We start from the raw sequence: 17578 nt of genomic DNA on the forward strand, positions 1-17578 counted from the left end.
ATTTCAGTCCTTCTGTTCAACCTTGTTCTAAAAAAACTTAAAAGAATTAGGTTTTAAAAAGTTATAATTTTCTATCTATTGTTAATAGATTAGTATATCAGTTAAACTTTTATCATAAGTATGTGCACACCCAAAAATGATATAGGGTCTGATACTGTTTTAGGAATCCATTAGTCTTATGGAGCATGTGTTCCTTAAATTAAAAGGCAAAGCCAGTGCCACTTCATGCTAGACGACCTGTAATCAGAAAACTCGTGTTGAGGATGTGCCGAAATTGGAGCCCTCCTGTATTGTTGGTAAGGATGTGTACCTGCTTTCAGTAACATTTTAGCAATTTCCCAGAAGGTAAGTCTTGCTTCCACATGACTCAACAGTTCTGCTCCTGTGGAAAAGCGATGCCCAAAAGAAATGAAAACACCCACACAAAACTTAGACACAAATGTTTATAGCAACATTCTTTGTGGAAGCAGCACGAATGTCCATCAGTTTACAAGTAGATAAAGGGTATAACCAACCTAACAAGGGAAAATTCATAGACCCAGTACTGATGCTACATGGAAATACCTCAACAGCCTAAGTGAAAGAAGCAAGTCACAAACGGTACAGTTTTTGCAGTTATGACGTAGGTAAAGGGCTGCCAGGGCAAACGGAGTGAGTACCCGTAAGTGCAGGGTTTCCTTTAGGTGTCAGACTTGGTAGTCTGACGAAGGGTAACGTAATTCCATTCTTTCGAAGAGCACAACTCCCAGTGGAAGAGATGGCTCAGAGGTTAAGAGCACTCACTCCCACTTCACTTCCCAGCCATCTTATGAGATCTGGCGCCCTCTTCTGGCTTGCAGGCATGCATGCAGACAGAATACTATGTAAATAATAAAAAAATCTTACAAAAAAAAAAAAGTACACAACTCTGAAGTTTTAGGTGAGCCACCATGTGGGTGATAGGAAATGAACCCCAGGTCCTTTGAAATAGTGGTCTCTCCAGGCTCTGGCTTATGCTTTAAATGTCATTTATTAATGGCTCTATAGAGAGCTCAACTGATGAGCTTCAAGTTTGAAATTCGTTTCTATAGAAGTTAAGCTGTAGCATGTGGATGACTCTACTAAAGGTGGTCAGTTCCCCACCCCTTATTCAACAGGGTAAAAGCCAGCTTCGTTTACTGGCTTACAGTTTAAAGTGACCTTGAATTGAGAGATTTAAAAAAAATACAATAGTCTGAAATTTAATGATTATACATCATAATTTTATACTCAATTTCGTCCATCTCATTTTCTCAGTAATTAGTATTTAAACATTCTTGCCATCTGCTAATCTGTACCTAAAATGGGACTCAAAGTAGACCCATTTAAAAGTGCAGTTCTCTGTAATTAATGAAGTGTAAAGACCTGGCCTTTTCTTGTGCACCTCTTAGGCTTTTACCATAATTTTTTGTTTACAACCTTGAGGCTGTGATGTTTTTGAACTTCTGATACTCAGTCTCCTTTAAAGGAAGCAGTAAACCTCTTCCACTTGGCACAAACTGTAAAAACAAGCAGCAGTTGTTGAGGTGGACTTTGGAGAGAGGTTGGTAAACTGTTCAAGCATATTTGTGACTGCAACTTTAAAGTTTAAAATGTGTAAATTAGAGACCACTTCATATTAACTAGGACGGTTTTTTAAAAATGGAAAGAAGTTGGTGAGGATGGATGGAAAAGTAGCCCTGTATATAACAGAGAAGGCGTGTTAAGATGACATAGCCATGGTGGGAAAGTATGGCAGTGCTGTAGAAAGCTAAAGAGAATCATGACCCAGCAACTTACTCTGAAGGATACACTCTGAAAAACTGAAAACAGATGGTCCGTGCTGGGTGTATAGCTCAGTGGTAGAATATTTGCCTAATATACACTAGTCCAGGGTTTGATTCCCCAGTACTACCAAAAAATGATATTCAAACAAAAGGTTGAGCAAATATCCATAGGATTAGTCACAATTCCAAAAAGAAACAATCTAAATGTTCAGATAAGCAAGATGTATTATCCATGCAACAGAAAATAGTTACCTGTAAAAAAAAAAAAAAGTATCGGTATATACTGTAACGCAGATGAATTCCCAAAAACATACCAAGTGAAGAAAGCCAGATATATCAAAAATGGCAGATGACATATCTATAATGGCAGAGGTGGGAATGAGGACTAATTAATAGATTTAGGCTTCCCTTTTGAATTGATGAAAATGACTTAGAATTAGTTGCACAATAGTGAATGTATTAAATACAACTAGGTTGCATACATTTAAATGATTAATCTTACATAAGTTTTACCTCAGTGCTTTGGTGTTATAATCAGAATGTAGTACTGTTATGAAGTGCTAAAAACTCACCCAGATTAATACATAACCACTCTATTAGAAATGGCATATATTTCTTAGAAAATAGGACCACAGAATTTATTTTATCAGCGAAAGCTCTTAAAATTGTTTCCTCTCTACAAATGAAATTAATATTGTATTTCTTTCAAGTATGCTGAACAAAAGATTTTCAAACAAATTTTTGAATGGTGTTCAGAAAGTTAGTGTTGGCCATATTTCAGAGAAGATTTCCCTACTGAGTTTTATGGTGAGTGCTACAGACTTTTATTTTCTGTTACATTACAGAGATCTTAGATTTACCTTATGTTGGTGTATAGAGAACCTTTACCTCTATCTCACAGTTACAGAATATAATCTAAAAACGTCAATTTGTTGCCAGGGTGCTCTTCCCACAAGTGTCCTTTAGCCTTTTTCCCACTTATGTTCCTCAGAGCTCTGTCTCCAGTATGAAATCAGCACATTTTGATGACAAAAAATAAGTACTCAAGGTTATCACCCACTGAAGTTTTGGAAATTTCAACACTGATTTAGTATTTAGAATTTTAAAAAACAGATACTGTAGCCAAAATAATCCTCTTGCTAATGAATTACAAATTGTTAGTGCTACCAGGACAACTGTTGTACGAGTTGATTTTAACAGAACAGCATGCTCTAAAATATTCACTTTTCCTTCAGCAAGAATTTGTGACATAAATGTGGTTTACCACAAAGTAGACTTCTCCTAATGTACTCAAAATTTCAAAATAGAAAAATTCAATCATAAAGACAGCTTGAAACACTTTTGATCGACACTGTAAGTACAAATAACCTTTGATATGTATTTAGTTTTTACAGTGCTCCTTATCTTTGCACTCCTGTCATCTTAACATCTGCATGCTGAAGTCAGAACTTTACACTTCATTGTCTGACTGTCCTGAAATATCTCTATATAATCTGATGATGGCATTTAATCCATAAATGACAGATTTATGGATTTAGGATGGGGGACGTTTGGTAAATCTCAGTTCACCCCACCATGGAGTTAATATAGGATCTCAATATATTTTTTGTGGGTATGAATAATCTCATTAATCTTTTAAAATGTTGACTTTTTGCTGAGTAAAATACTGTTAATTCCTTAAGAGTTCATGTAAGTTTGCCAACATGCTTATCTGTAAGCACAACAAAACCAAGTTTTGAAAAGAAAATGGTTGTAGCGTTGATGTAGCTTGGCAGTACTGCACATACTCGGGATTTTGGGTTCAACCCCCAGAACTAGTTCTGACTATAAAAACTGCCACTAAAATGCTCTCAAAAAATGGCATGTATATGGCTAGGAGTATAATTCAGTGGCCCTGAATTTCATCTGCTGGAGAAAAAACAAACAAAATAACCCAGTACCATATTTAGGAAGGCACAATTTGGTAACATCAATTTTTCATCAGCTTTAAAAAAACAAAACAAAACAAAAACAAAACACCCAAGAAACTTCCACCTTAATGATTAACTTCCTGAAAATAATTTGAATAAAAGTCCAACGTGAAGTACAGATGAAATGCTTATATTCTCACACTTATTAGCTTCAGGGTGTCTGATAGAATATGAAAACACATATTACACTACAAGAATATGGGAGAAAACAGATTTTCAAAAGGAAAAGTTCATATGGCACTGGGTTTAGAGATTCAAAATTTGTAAATAAGGGCTTTTAAGACTAGAAAGTTAGACCTCTTCTTGAGGTGAGAGGTCTTTACTATCCAAGCTAGAAACTGACTGCAGAAAGCTATGCTACAGTTAGTCCTGACCATTAAAAAGCAATAGCTAAAGCATTACATGAGGGTATGGTGACAACAAATTTAGGAAAAGTTAAACTAGATACTGATCAATACAACTTGTAATTCTCATCTTAAAATGTTTGTTTCATTTTAAAATTTTCTTTTATATATAAATTATGTGGCACTGTTTTGTTACTTAAACTATAATGCTTACATCTATAAAAAGTTTATTTCAGATATTGGCAAAAGCCCACTGTCCCCCTTTTTTCCTATTGATGTATCCTAAGCTGGCCTTGAACTCAGAGCAGTCCTGCCTCAGACTCCCAGGAACTAGGACAAGGTTATAAAGCACCACCCTGCTTCCGTTCTTCCTATTGACAACAACTGGCAATTTTGAAAAGAGCTCCAGCACAGAAATGCTCAATGGTTCGTATGCATCGTCCCGAAGCCCCTAACAGAAGTCTCTTATAAAATGACTGTGCTGTGTTCCTTCATACCATGGTCAAGCACCCTGTGTGTGCTTACAAGTGTGCTTCACGAGAGAGAACGAAGACAAGGGGTCAAGTCACGTTACTGCTCCCCTCGAGCACGCTACTGTGCTCGCCTCCTATTAGAGCAGGCTGCGGTGCAAAGGAGAACAGATTCCATGCGTCTGTGCACACTGAGAGATAAAATGCTAGAGGGAAATACCTTGCCAACTGACAGACAAAGAATCTATAAAAACTGGTAATGGCATATTTTCATCTTTTGTAAAAGCTCCAAAATTACAATAAATTCTAACCAAATTGAGGTAGTGATAGACTAATGTGTTCCATGTGTCTCGAAGGTCTCTCTCACCTTTTACCTGCATGACCTCCTCTCCCAATTACACGAACATAATTCAATGTAAAATGTGTTACAAAAGAAAAATTATGAGATTAGTTAAACAGTACTTAAAAATCTTAATTACCAGCTTACAAAAACTTATAAAATGTACACAGTAATTCAATTTCCCTTTTGCCAGTCATAAATGTTTCCCTCAAATGCAGGAAATTACAAACAGAGGATAGGTACAGGATGAAGACATTATGCACTCGTCCTGTACAAAGCCATCGGGAACATGACTAGTAGGGAAGGAATGACCATACAGTTAGTGTCTAGGTTTCTTCACTGAAGGTTTTCTATAAGCTCTGTTTCATAATAAATTTTCTGAAAAGTAATTAGCCTCCTTTTCCTACAATGGAGCAAAATCTACTTCCACTTTAAATCACATACAAGTGCTATGTGATCGGAAGGATGAGAAACACTAGGTAAGGCCTGGTGGGTGGTAACTTCTTCATGACTGGGCAAGGGGATCACCTGTTCAACCTCTAAGGCATTTGAGTCAATGAAAATGTAATCTAGACACCCGTGGAAACCACCGACATAATTTGTATACGCAGGTTCACCACAAGCACTTTTCAGTTTGAAGAGGTGTGTGAGAGACATGCTGCACTTCTCCTCTTCCCCACCGGAAGCCCAGTCTTCATGGTCCTCCGTAATGTTGCCATTGACGACAAAATGAAACATTCCTGTTGATGGCGTACTATTGAAGTCTCCACAGAATATAACTGGTATGCCAGGATACAGGTCACATGAAACACGCCTGATGTGGGCCAAGGCCACTGCCATTTGAATGAGACGAACGTGCCCACCTACAGACAACAAACAAGATTACTGTAGGCGCTTCTTAACACCCTGCACAGGGCACTTACAAACCAGGGCGCCTGATGCGTTACAGACACACTCACACCCACATTTACATCTGGCATGTGTGTGTCACAGGTGGAATATGTGCAGGTCAGAGTTTGCTCTCTCCATCATAGGTCCCTGGATTGAACTCAGGTTGTCAGGCTTGGTGGCAAGTGCCTTTACCAGCGGAGCCATCTTGTTGGGCCCAAGACTTATGAAACAACTTAGCATCTTGAAATAATCACCTATAGTATCTGAGTGACATTCAGGATAAGTGTTTAATACGGTTGGGGTGGTGGTACACCCCTGTAATCTTAGCTCTGAGGAAGCTGTGGCAGGAGGATTTCAAGTTCCAGGCCAATATGTATTTCAAAACTCTATCAGAAACAAATCAAAACAAACAAAAAACCTAAAAGCAAGATATGTACGTGTGTAAGAAACAGCTTTAATAGTCACAACATTTATGTCACTTGTAAAACTAAACAAAACCTACCTTTTGGGTGCCAGTAGAGATGAGTATTAGCAACACATAACTTTTTAGAAGAGTCCTTTGTAGATTGAAGAACTGAAATCTATAATAGGAAACACCAAGACGTCAGTTGGTATCTGCCCATCTCCTGAAAACTTTTTGGTTTTGGTTGTCTGAGACAGTGTCTCACTGTTTGGTCCTGGCTGTCCTGGAACTATATAAACCAAAGTGCTGGGATTAAAGGCAGGTGCCACAACACGCCACTCTCCAAAATGTTTTGTACTTAAGACTGTAGGCTTAGCTATTTTATTCCACAGTCCCTTGAAAACTAAGATAGTAATTTTTAAACCTGACACTGCAGGTTTTCAGGCATGTCAACACTAAGTAAATCTAACATTTTAGTTGACAAAATTCAGACTGGATAATGCCTTCAAGTGGAAAAGCACATGTCCTGGAGTCAGGCAGATTCGTTTGAACAGTCTAGCACTTACAGCATTGTGCCTCGGAGCAAGGTATTTTTCAGTGTTTAAATGGTAAGTACCTATCTACCTCATGGCTCTGAGTATTCAACTAAATGAACCTAAGAAGACGTGCACAGAACACAATGGTGCTCAACCCATTACTTAAAAAAAAAGAAAATGTCCTCTAAAAAGAGTGTGTGGCGGCACTCACATTAAATGGAGCCAAAGGCAGATAAATCTTAGTGAGTTCAAGGTGCGACTGGCCTGCATATCCAGTTCCAAGACACCCACAAGCTACACAGTGAGACCCTGTCTGAAAATATCAACAAAACCCAAATAACAAGCAAAAAACCACCAAAGACAACGTTAAGCTAAGTAGCAGTTCATAGCCCGAGCTATAACGCTAGCATTGTCTACTAGCCAAGAATCTTGACTTCACACTTTATGAACCAGCAGCGTATGAGAATCTGAATATGTTCTCATTTATGAAACATGAGTATCTGTAAAAGCAGATTAAAAAAAGAAATGTATTTTTACATACTAGGTTACAACAGTTATGAAACAGGTCTTAAAACACAAAACATTTACACTTTAAACTGCTCTAAAACCAGCTTGACAAGTTACTATCATTACTGAATTTTGTGTGTATGTACCCAGATCGTAAACACTAACAATGTCTACAGACCTTGTTCAAGGCAACCTGTAGCGAGATAGGCACACGAGAAGTGCTTAATATGTGCTGAATTAAAGAACAAGCTACAGTATACAAGATGCAAGAGGGATCGGTAAATATATAAGGTACTAGTGGTGGTGTATTCCTTTAATCCCAGCACTCGGTAGGAAGAGGCAGGCGGATCTGTCTAAGTTCGAGGCCACCCTGGTCTACAAAAAAAAAAAAAAGATATTAGAGCAAACATACTATAAAGAAATACACTTTAGATAGTTTCAATGGCGAGTCCTAATACCATCCCTCCACTCCAAAGGCCCCTAAACATAGGTGAGTATGATGAAAACAGGCAGAGCCACTTGACCTGAAGGACAGACGATCTCTGGAGTACCTTCTCCTGCGCTAGTGGATTCAAAGACAGTTTCTCTAATAGTTCTTTGTGCAGTGGATCCGACTCCAGGACTTCTTGAAAAGAAATGTCGTGTTGGCTAAGGAGGCTGAACTTCGACTTCCGGTAGAAAGTGGCCAGGCCTTCGTGCTGCTTGATTCGAAACACGCCCTCCAGCCCGAAGGCCTCCAGAGCCGGGACCAAGCTGTCCGCGAACACTGCGCGGTCCACCTCCTGCAAACAGATGAGGTCGGCGTTGTAGCCCGTGAGCTCCTTCTGAATAAGGTTCTGGCGGTAGTCAAGCTCCAGGGCGTAGGGGGCGCAGTACGGGTACAGGACTGTCCGGGAGAACTCAGTCTGGGCGTACGTGTCTGCCAGGATGTTGTAGGAGACGGTACGGACGAAAGAGTCGTCTGTCACCTTCTTGGTGTACAGATGCCGATGGTCAAAAGTGCAGGTGCCGGGCCCGGCCTCCACGGGGCACACGCTCTCCAGCTCGCGGCTCGGCCCGAAGCGCTGCCCGTTGCCCGGCGTGCAGTAGAACTTGAGCCGCAGCCCGATGTCAGCGTTGCTCGGGGTGTACACACGCTCGTCCACACCCGTCTCGGCCCAGGTGGGAGACGGCGAGGAGTGCGACGACGACGCGAGGCCGCCGTCCGCAGGTGCTTCCGCCCCCGGCTTGACTTCCCTGTACCAGCGGAACACGGAGCTGGCGGGATCCCCGAACTCCAGGCTGAGTTTAGGGCACACCGGGAAGCCGGCCATGATGTAGCGCGGCAGCTGCAGGTCCGTGAAGGCCGGCGGGTTGCGCTCCACCTTGTACTTGACGTCGCCGATGTGCAGCACGGCGCCGTCCTGCCAGGCGTCCGCGTTGAGCACGTCCTCAGCCACGGCCTCCTCCCGGTAGTACAGCTTCACCACGGGCTCGCAGGCCGCGGCCGGGTCGGGCCCCGCCGCCGCCGCGCAGGCCGCGCCCCCGCTCGAGTGGGCTCGGTTCTTCCTGCTCTTCTTGGCGGCCGCGGCCTTAGCGTGGCCCTTGAGGGCGTGGGTAGCGATCCGTCTGAGGGCCCGGCCCAGGGGCTCGCTCTGGTCGCGCTGCATGTTTTTGTGGCTGCCGTCGGCCAGCGCGAACGTCAGGCTGAGCTTGGGCTCCGAGGGCACGCAGCGCACCACCGCGCGCTCCATGGCGCGCGCCGCCTCGCCGGCCGCTGCCTCGGCCCGGCTGGGCTGCTCCAGCACCGACCGGACCCCACGGAGCGCGGCGCGGCCTGGGAGCCTCCACATGAACCTGCCGGCCGACAAGACCCGAGGTCCAGGGCTACCGGTCGCCCGCGGTCAAGCCCGCAGGGAGGAGCGGCGGCCGCCGGCTGCCGGACTCATTCAGACCGCGGACTTCCGGTCGGCGGCGCGGAAGTGCGGCGGGCGAGCACGGAGCGTGCGGTGCTCCCCGCTCGCACTTTCGCCAGGTCCGCGCGCCTGCTCGTTCTTCCCGCAGGCTCCCGTCTCACGGTCCCAGCCAAGCGCCTTGGTGTTTGCATTCAGCGTGCGTTACGGGCAAGGGGAGAAGGAAGTGTAGACGTGCCAGGGGGAGCGGGCAGACCCCGGGGTTTTGTCGAAAGTGCGGGCTCACGGAACCGGAAGTGGTGGCCGGGCTCGGGCCCTGTGTGGGCGGGGAGGCGGGGCGCGGCTAGAGGACCCGGCGTGCGGCAGCGCTCAGCTCCCTGCCTTAGAGACCCGGCGGCTTGAAGGAAACTAGGTGTGGCAGGCGCCAAGCCTCTGGGAGTTGAGGCACTGCGAGCCGCCCGCCGGGTTCCAACCCTCCAGCAAACGCGGAGGCTACAAAACACAGGGCCCATGATTTACCGAAGCCTCACGGTTTTGTTGGTTTTTGAGGTAGGTCTCGTATCCATTTTTTTTTTTTTTAAAGGAAATGTAGAACCCAGAAAGACTGTGGTCAAAGCCATATAGCATTTTAAATTGACAGAAAGTTCCGACAAGTTGCCGAAAGCTGTTAGTGTTTAGTAAGTGTTTAGTAAGCTTGGAAGGCCTTGCAAGATAGAGCAAATAAAATCAGAACTCAGGTAAAACTTGAATTAAAGAGCCTTTCTAAAGAACTTTTTTCCTGTGTTACGTTATTACTTTATTTGAGGTTTAAATCTAGCTTAGAGTTTTTGTTTCTATTTTTATTTCTTTCAAAAAAAAAATTTTTTTTTTCAGAGCTGAGGACCGAACCCAGGGCTAGATAGACGAGGGCTCTACCGCTGAGCTAAATCCCTCAAAATTCTTAGCCAATGAATCATCTTTGTTTATTTGTAGACCAAGATGACTTCCCATCCGACCGGAACAGTGAGCCTCTCAGGGGACAGTAGCATGTAAGAAAGACTCATGGACGGTTCTGAACTCAGACTGTCAAGCCCAACGGCAGCACCATCACCATTACAGCCATTCGCCAGCCCAGACCTTCTTTTGTTTTCATGATCTTTTATTTTTCAAGAAGTGTTCTCAAATCTCGTAGAAAGCTTGTTTTAAATTCACAAGCTTGAAAGTAATGAGTAAATGCCAATGTTGAAGCTATAGTTTTATGAAATTAACGTATAGCCACGTTTATAATTATATAACTGAAACCTGACATTGACAGATTAAACAGTAATGTGATTTTGATAATACATATGGGGGATGAGGTGAATAGGAATAATTTTATTCACCTGTTCTTACTCCATGACCAGAAACACAAAGCAAGGGTGTAGTTCAGTGCTAGAGTGCTTCGCTAGCAAGTATGAGGACTTAGAGAAAGTCCTTAGAGAAAGAAAGTCTATGCTGCTGGTAAGAGAGCATAGCTGGTATGGTGTTTGCCATATAAGAATGGTGATTTAAGTTTGATTCCAGAGCCCAGATGAAATTGCTAGGCAGAGTGGTATGTCCTTGTAATCCCAACTCTGGGAAGGCAAAGGCAGGTGGAGTCTTGGGGCTCCTAGCCAACCAGCCTAGCCAAATTACAAGCTCCAGGTCAATGACAGGACAATTTCAAAAAAAAAAAAAAAAAAAAAAAGAAGAAGAAGAAGAAGAAAAGAAAACAAACCTAAGGAGATTATGTCTTAGTAAAGACACTGGAAACTGACACCTGACATCTACACGTCATACATATGTATGTTCACCCACACACACAATACTTGTGCCCACATAAACACATTTTTTTCTTTAAGTTTTAAGTTAAAAGAAAAGGAAGCCTTCAAAACTAAGCTAGATATGGTGGCACACACCTGTAATTCCACCGTTCAGAAGGATCTTGTGTTCTGAACCAGCCTGAACTATATAGTGCTATATCATATAAATAAATAAATGACTGAATAAAAATAAAGCAATACAAAAGAAACATGCTTTTACCAATCAGAATTATATAGTGCTATCTCCAAATAAATAAATGAAGCAGTACAAAAGAAACATGAATGTACCAATCAGAATTATATCTACCTATGTATCATTTATGAATCTCTTAATATTCACACGTGAAAACTAGCTTCTTTTGATTACTTTAATTCTGGTAAATGATATTGACAGTAAACCACACAGATTGCTTATATACTATCTATACTTAAGGTCAAAAATGATACTGTAGTTTTGGGTGATAGCACTGGGAAGTTTTGAGTAGTACTTGATATTAGGTTATTTCCCCACATAATTCAAAACTCAGACTTGTGTTAGAATGCTTGCCTAACAGGCACAATACACTAAATTCAATCTCCAGTACTAAAAATAGGGTAGGCCATTACATTAAAAATAATTTCCATTTGCGTTTAATAAAAATTGCCAGAGCCCGCCAGCAGAGTTGAATAGTTCTTGAGTTGGGAGTGAGGATTGAAAGAAAAATTAATAAACCAACACACAACACATGGGATCTTTCCAAGAGGGCTCTAGTAGAAACTAGTCGCCTGTTTATTCTAGTAATCCCTTTTTAAGTCAGAGCAAAATCACTTCAATACAATGAATGAATTCACAGGGAAGTCAAAACTTCTTTACCTCAATGACCTGTCTGTGTGATCCTCAAACAAAAGATGGGAACTTGACAAGACATCCCACCTGCTGTCTCAAACAAAAGGAGATAGACTTGGCAGCTTGTCACTGACTCTAGTGAAGGCCGTTGTGAAAACTTGTCTGGCAGACCAGCGGCTCCCCCCAGGTATCGCTTTTTTATATTTTAGAAATTGACCATAGCTTAAGAGCTAGGGAGCAGAAGATTGTGCCTATCTTAGGCTGTCTCTCTTGAAAGATATATTCTTACCCATCATTGATGCATGAATTCTGTCATTCACACCCTGACTTAGGTTGAATATTCTTCAGAGAGATCTTACTCTCTCTGAAGAGTATTCAGAGTCTTTGACTACCAACCTCCGCTAAGGTAGACTTTGGGGTTTAATCTTATGCAGATCAGCTTTAGCATTCTAAAAGGCCTTGATGAAGGTTTTAATTGTCATTGGTAGGAGACATGCTCCTAATAAGAGTAATAAGCCAAGTCCAATAACATTCCATAAAAGTGACTTAAAAGATGACCCCTTGTCCAAGTACCAAGCCTGAGAAATATTCACAGGAACCATAATAAAAGGCTGTCGAACAATCAGAACCTATTGTCTATTTGGAAGCTTAGAAATACAGTTTGTTAGTTTACGTTGATGGCAAGAAACATTAAAGCTTGAATCTTGTATTAAAAAGCTAACATTTCCAAACAAAGCATAAGGAGAATTTACATAGGCAGTTACAGGGCCTCTCAAGAATTTCTGTGGCAAGCTTCCAAATACAGATCTGCTGAAAACCAGAATCAGACCAAAGTCCTATAGCCAGTCCTCTTTCCCATTCTTCCCGATTTTGTTGAGAATTGTCCTGATTATCAGACCAATCAATTCCAGTCACATTGTATAAGAGGTTTCTCTGCATAGCATCTTCTGCCAGGAGCAGAAGCCCAATACAGTTGTCTGTTCACCACCAGAACAGAATTCGCCATGATCTGCAGCAGGAACATCCTCCTACTGGGGAACATCTGCAAATTGCATCAGTCTTTCTGGGATCCATCTGGCTCCTTCTGTGTCCTGTGTAAAAACACAAACATGCCCTCTTTCCCATATTAATACAGGGTCAGGACCCTGCCATATTCCAGTGATTGGATCTTTCCATTTTACTTGGGCATAATTATCTTTGATATTAGGGTACCACAATCTATCAGCTGTAGAATGGCCTTGTATATCCTCATTCAAAAAATTTAAAGAGAGCATGATTAAGATTTGAAGATATGACTCCCCCTTTTTTTTATTTTTTGCAGTTGGTTCTTAAGTGATCCATGGGCATGGTCCACAATTTCTTGACCTTGGGATTATAAGGAATACCTGTTTTATGACTTATATTCATTTGCACACAAAAATGCTGAAAAGCTTGACTAATATATGTAGTACCATTATCAGTCTTTATAATGGAAGTAATACCAATTGTAGCAAAACATTTTAAGCAATGACTTGTAACATATTTGGTGGCTTTTCCTGCTAAGGGAGTTGCCATGATGAATCCTGAAAAAGTATCAATTGTTATGTGAGCATATTTTCATTTTTAAAATTCTGGGATATGAGTAACGTCCATTCGTTGTTTGGAATGGTTCTAACCCTAGGTTTTAAGTAAGTTAATTTTATGTTACAGATTTTAAACATACCCAATGACTTATGATCTATAACCAGGACATATTGAACATGGTACACTTAATACATTCAAGACAGGCAGACAAAACACCTTGCTATTTGTTGAATCCAATTTTTTATGACCATAGAAGTTTCATAACAGAATTAACCATTAGCTCTCTTACTGGAAAAACCAAGAAGCTTGCTGTCTTTTTTTTTTTTTTAATTTTAGCTGTAGTTTGACATGGCTCAGCAAATTATAACTTCCATTGACAAATGATCTTCTCCTGCTAAACATTCTCTTGCTAATTGCTTCCAGGTCCCTGGGCAGAGGACCTCATTAGACAAAGACTCCAACACAGCTTGAGCAAAAGGTGCTTTAGGACCATATTAAGAGCATGCAGCTTTCAATTCTTTTAATTGTTTAAAAGGTGTATGTGCATAGAGTCTCACCATATTACCCTGTCCGTGAGGCTGCTCTAGAACTGAAAAACCGTAATACTCAGTTATTTCTTCTCTATTCTGCCTCGCTTGTAAAGAAGCTTGTAAAGGGGATACAGTTGCCCATACAGTGGACAAAGGAAAAGTCCCCTTATCTTTGAGCTATTGCAACTGTAAGCCATTCCAGGAGGAGGGTCCAAGCCTGCAATCAATGAGGGAGTTGGAGGGGGGGATTGAGCCTCATTTTCCATAGTAGTTAATTCTCCAATTTTTCTGTTTATTTCCTCCAAGCCTCATCCCAACAACTTCTTAATTTCTTTTTGCCAAGGATTAAGTTTTTTAACACTCACAGCCTGAATCAGAGGGTATCTCTCAGAATAATACTGAGCTGTTTCTTCCTCCAACTCTGCAACCTCATCAGGATCTAAGTCATCCTCAAAGTCTTCTGGCAAATTATTATCATTAGGAGGCACATGTAGCTCTTTTGGAGGAGCTGATGGTCTAATCTCATTTTGTCTCGAAGCCTCCCATCTTTCTAACCTCTTTCTAGGCCTGAAAGTTTTTCAGTTCCATGCCACAGACACAGACTATCTCTAATTAAATATCATACCAAAAAAAAAAAAATGAGGCTACTGTATTGTCCCATTTTTACTCTTGAATTTTACTCATTGTTCTCTTTTTAACTTTATGATCGAGGCTCACCAATACCTTCGGTGTCTTTCACTGCTTCCCTGTATCTCAAGTCCCTGTTTGGGCGCCAAACTGCTGGAGCCCATTGGCAGAGTTGAACAGAATGAGGATTTAAAGAAAAATTAATAAACCAACACACAACACATGGCATCTTTCCAAGAGGGCTATAGTAGAAACGAGTCGCCTGTTTATTCCATAATCCCTTATTAAGTCAGAGCAAAAGCACTTCGGTACAATGAATGAATTCACAGAGAAGTCAAAACTTCTTTGCCTTGACCACCTGTCAGTGTGATCCTCACACAAACAAAAGGTGTAAACTTGACAAGACATCCCACCTGCTGTCTCAAACAAAAGGAGATAGACTTGCCAGCTTGTCACTGACTCCAGTGAAGGCCAGAGTGAAAACATGTCTTTCTGCTGAGATCAAAATAACAAAGCAGCCTGGCAGACCAGCGGTTCCCACAAAAAACTGAAAAGTATATTTACCTATTTGTTTTTCTTTCCTTTCCAAAACCCTCCCTTTTCTCCCTTCCACCAACAACCCCCCCACCTCTCTCTCTCTCTCTCTCTCTCTCTCTCTCTCTCTCTCTCTCTTTCTCTCTTTCTCTGTTTTTCTCTGTGTTATCCTTGCTTTGTAGACCAGGATGGCCTTGAACTTACAGAGATCTGCCTGCCTCTGCCTCCCCAAGTACTGGGATTACAGGCATGTGCCACCTCTCCTGGCTCCCTTTTCTTTTTGAGATAGGATTTTACTATGTATATCTGGCTGGCTTTGAACTCACAACTTTCCACTTCAGATTCCTCAGTGCTGCCACTACAGATGTGCACTTTTATGATAACTAACTTTTTTCTTTTCGGTTTTGTGCTTTTAAAATATTTGTGACACATTATATATGCTATTCATTATAATGTTATTGAATAACAATCAAACTTTTGAAGAAAACTGAAGATCTTATATAAAATCTATCTGAATTTATCAGCCAGTGAGATGGCTTAACACTTGCCACACAATCCCTATAACTTGAGTTTGATTGCTAGAATCCACATAAAGGTGAAAGGAGAAAGCAAATTCCACAATCAAATTGTCCTCTGACCTCACATAAGTTATGTAATGTGTATGCTCCCAACATATACAACATGCACACACAAAATTGAAAACATTTATGCAAGTTTGAACCATACAAAATTTATAAGAATATTTCCTTATCCTGTGTTCCAAATTCGTCTTATAAAATCTCTTAGCATCTTCAATATTTCTCCTGTTAAGAAGAAACTTGATGGTCCAGTGGTCAAGAACACTAGCTTGCCCTTCTGGATAATGAGTTCTATTCATAATAGCCACATGATGGTTCACAACTGCCTATAACTCCAGTTCCATGGTATCCAACACTATCTTTTGGCCTCCAAAGGCACACACAGACATACATGCAGGCAAAACACCTATACACACAAAATATTAAAGAAGGAACTTTTGGTAGACATATTAGAGAATCATTTTTTTTGGTGTTTTTTTTTTTTTTCTTGATATGAGCTCTCACTTGCAGTCTTCCAATCTCAGCTACATAAGTGCTGAAATTACAGGTATACCACTATCCTCAGCTAGAGGATCACACTTTGATGTCATATCATAAATCCATTTTAAATAATTAAGGCCTTGAAAAATAAGCTTATCTGACTTTTGAAATTATATTCTTGGGCTCAGAGCTAGAGTTTTTACTTCTCTCTGCAGCAGCTGGGAATGAATAGAGAGACCCACAGCCAGACATTATGTGGAGAATGAGAGACGTTAGAAGATTCAACCCTAAATTATAGGTCTCCATCAAATCCCTCCTCTCAGGACTCAGGGAACCCTGCAGAAGAGGAGGTGGGAAGAGTCTAAGAGCCAGAGGGGATGGAGAGCACAAAAGAACCAAGGCCTTCTAGATACAATCGGGGTAGTGTACATATGACCTCGCAGAGACTGAGGCAGCATGCACAGGGCCTGCATGGCTCTGCACCACATGGGACCCCAGAGGTGAAAGGAGAAGTGGAAACATGCCCCATTCCTAACCCAGACACCATCTCTGATTGTTGACAACTTGCAAATAAAAATTTAGTTTTTCCCAGGGAGTCTCACTGGGAAAACAAACTACTCTTAATGGTAGACTGCATGCCCAGCAATAGATGGCCAACAAAACACAAATTCTGTGGCAATACTGGTGGTTCTGTGCCTCATAATATTATATCAGGGCTTTAAATTTTTCATGTATCTATCTGTCTGTCTGTATATATTTATTTCTAAATATATATTTAATTAACTATATATTTCTCTTTTACCCTACAGGCCCTTTATGCATACATTATGGCTTCGACTTTAGTGATGTTTTTGGTTTTGTTTTGAGACAAGGTTTTTCTGTAGCCTTGGCTGTCCTGGACTTGATTGTAGACCAGGACCACCTTGGACTCAGAGCAATCCACTTGCCTCTAGGTCTCTAATTCTTGTGCCTTCTCTTGGGCCCTTTTTCTTCTATTTGTTTGTTTTGTCCTATTTTTATGTATTAGTTTGTGTCTTATTAGCCTGTTTATTTTCTAGTGAGAGATAGGAATGGGGTGGATCAGGATGAGAGGCAACCTGGAGAGGAACTAAGAGGAGCAGAGGGAGGAGAAACTGTAATCAGGATATATTATCTGAGGGGGAAAAAGCTACTTTCAATAAAAGGAAAAAGTCTAAAAATATAAATAAAAACAAGAGCTTTTAGGGGACTTTCTCAGCTTCAAATTAATAAAGTCAGACAGTTTCAAAGCATAGGAACTATCACAATTTTAGTGCTGAAAGATTGGTTGGAAGATAGCAGATGTTTAGCAGACATGATTTGGCAGACTGTGTTGATATAATGTTTTGTGAAATGTATACAATTTACCTTTGTTCATTCAAATACTGATTTCTCTATCCCCACTATCTGGTTTTTAATCCCGACATTGCACTGTGATGTTCATTCTAAGCATCACCTGTCTCAA

At 41.1% G+C, this 17578-nt stretch overlaps 1 protein-coding gene and 1 long non-coding RNA gene across 2 annotated transcripts; one reads left to right on the forward strand and one right to left on the reverse strand.

Moving 5' to 3' along the window:
* Positions 1-429: 429 nt before the first annotated feature.
* Positions 430-9156, reverse strand: Pde12 (phosphodiesterase 12). The gene is made up of 3 exons (XM_055612388.1): positions 7770-9156; positions 6302-6380; positions 430-5771 (listed from the first exon to the last, which is right to left on the reverse strand). The coding sequence occupies exons 1-3, from the start codon at positions 9075-9077 to the stop codon at positions 5329-5331; spliced, it is 1830 nt and encodes a 609-aa protein (XP_055468363.1). The 5' UTR covers positions 9078-9156; the 3' UTR covers positions 430-5328.
* A 235-nt stretch (positions 9157-9391) lies between these two features.
* LOC129680666 (uncharacterized) lies at positions 9392-10845 on the forward strand. The gene is made up of 2 exons (XR_008720719.1): positions 9392-9686; positions 10110-10845. It is a non-coding gene; the product is annotated as an uncharacterized LOC129680666 (long non-coding RNA).
* The last annotated feature ends 6733 nt before the right edge of the window (positions 10846-17578 follow it).

This window comes from Psammomys obesus, unplaced genomic scaffold (genome assembly GCF_907164565.1).
Source record: "Psammomys obesus unplaced genomic scaffold, mPsaObe1.curated_primary_1811, whole genome shotgun sequence".
Classification (NCBI taxonomy): Eukaryota; Metazoa; Chordata; class Mammalia; order Rodentia; family Muridae; genus Psammomys; species Psammomys obesus.

Coding starts and splice junctions, on each gene's coding strand:
- Pde12 (XM_055612388.1), bottom strand. CDS start 9,077: ATGTGGAGGCTCCCAGGCCGCGCCGCGCTCCGTGGGGTCCGGTCGGTG. Junction 6,381..7,769: donor AGAGATCGTCTGTCCTTCAG/GTCAAGTGGCTC, acceptor TTCCTATTATAG/ATTTCAGTTCTTCAATCTAC. Junction 5,772..6,301: donor TCTCTACTGGCACCCAAAAG/GTAGGTTTTGTT, acceptor TGTTGTCTGTAG/GTGGGCACGTTCGTCTCATT.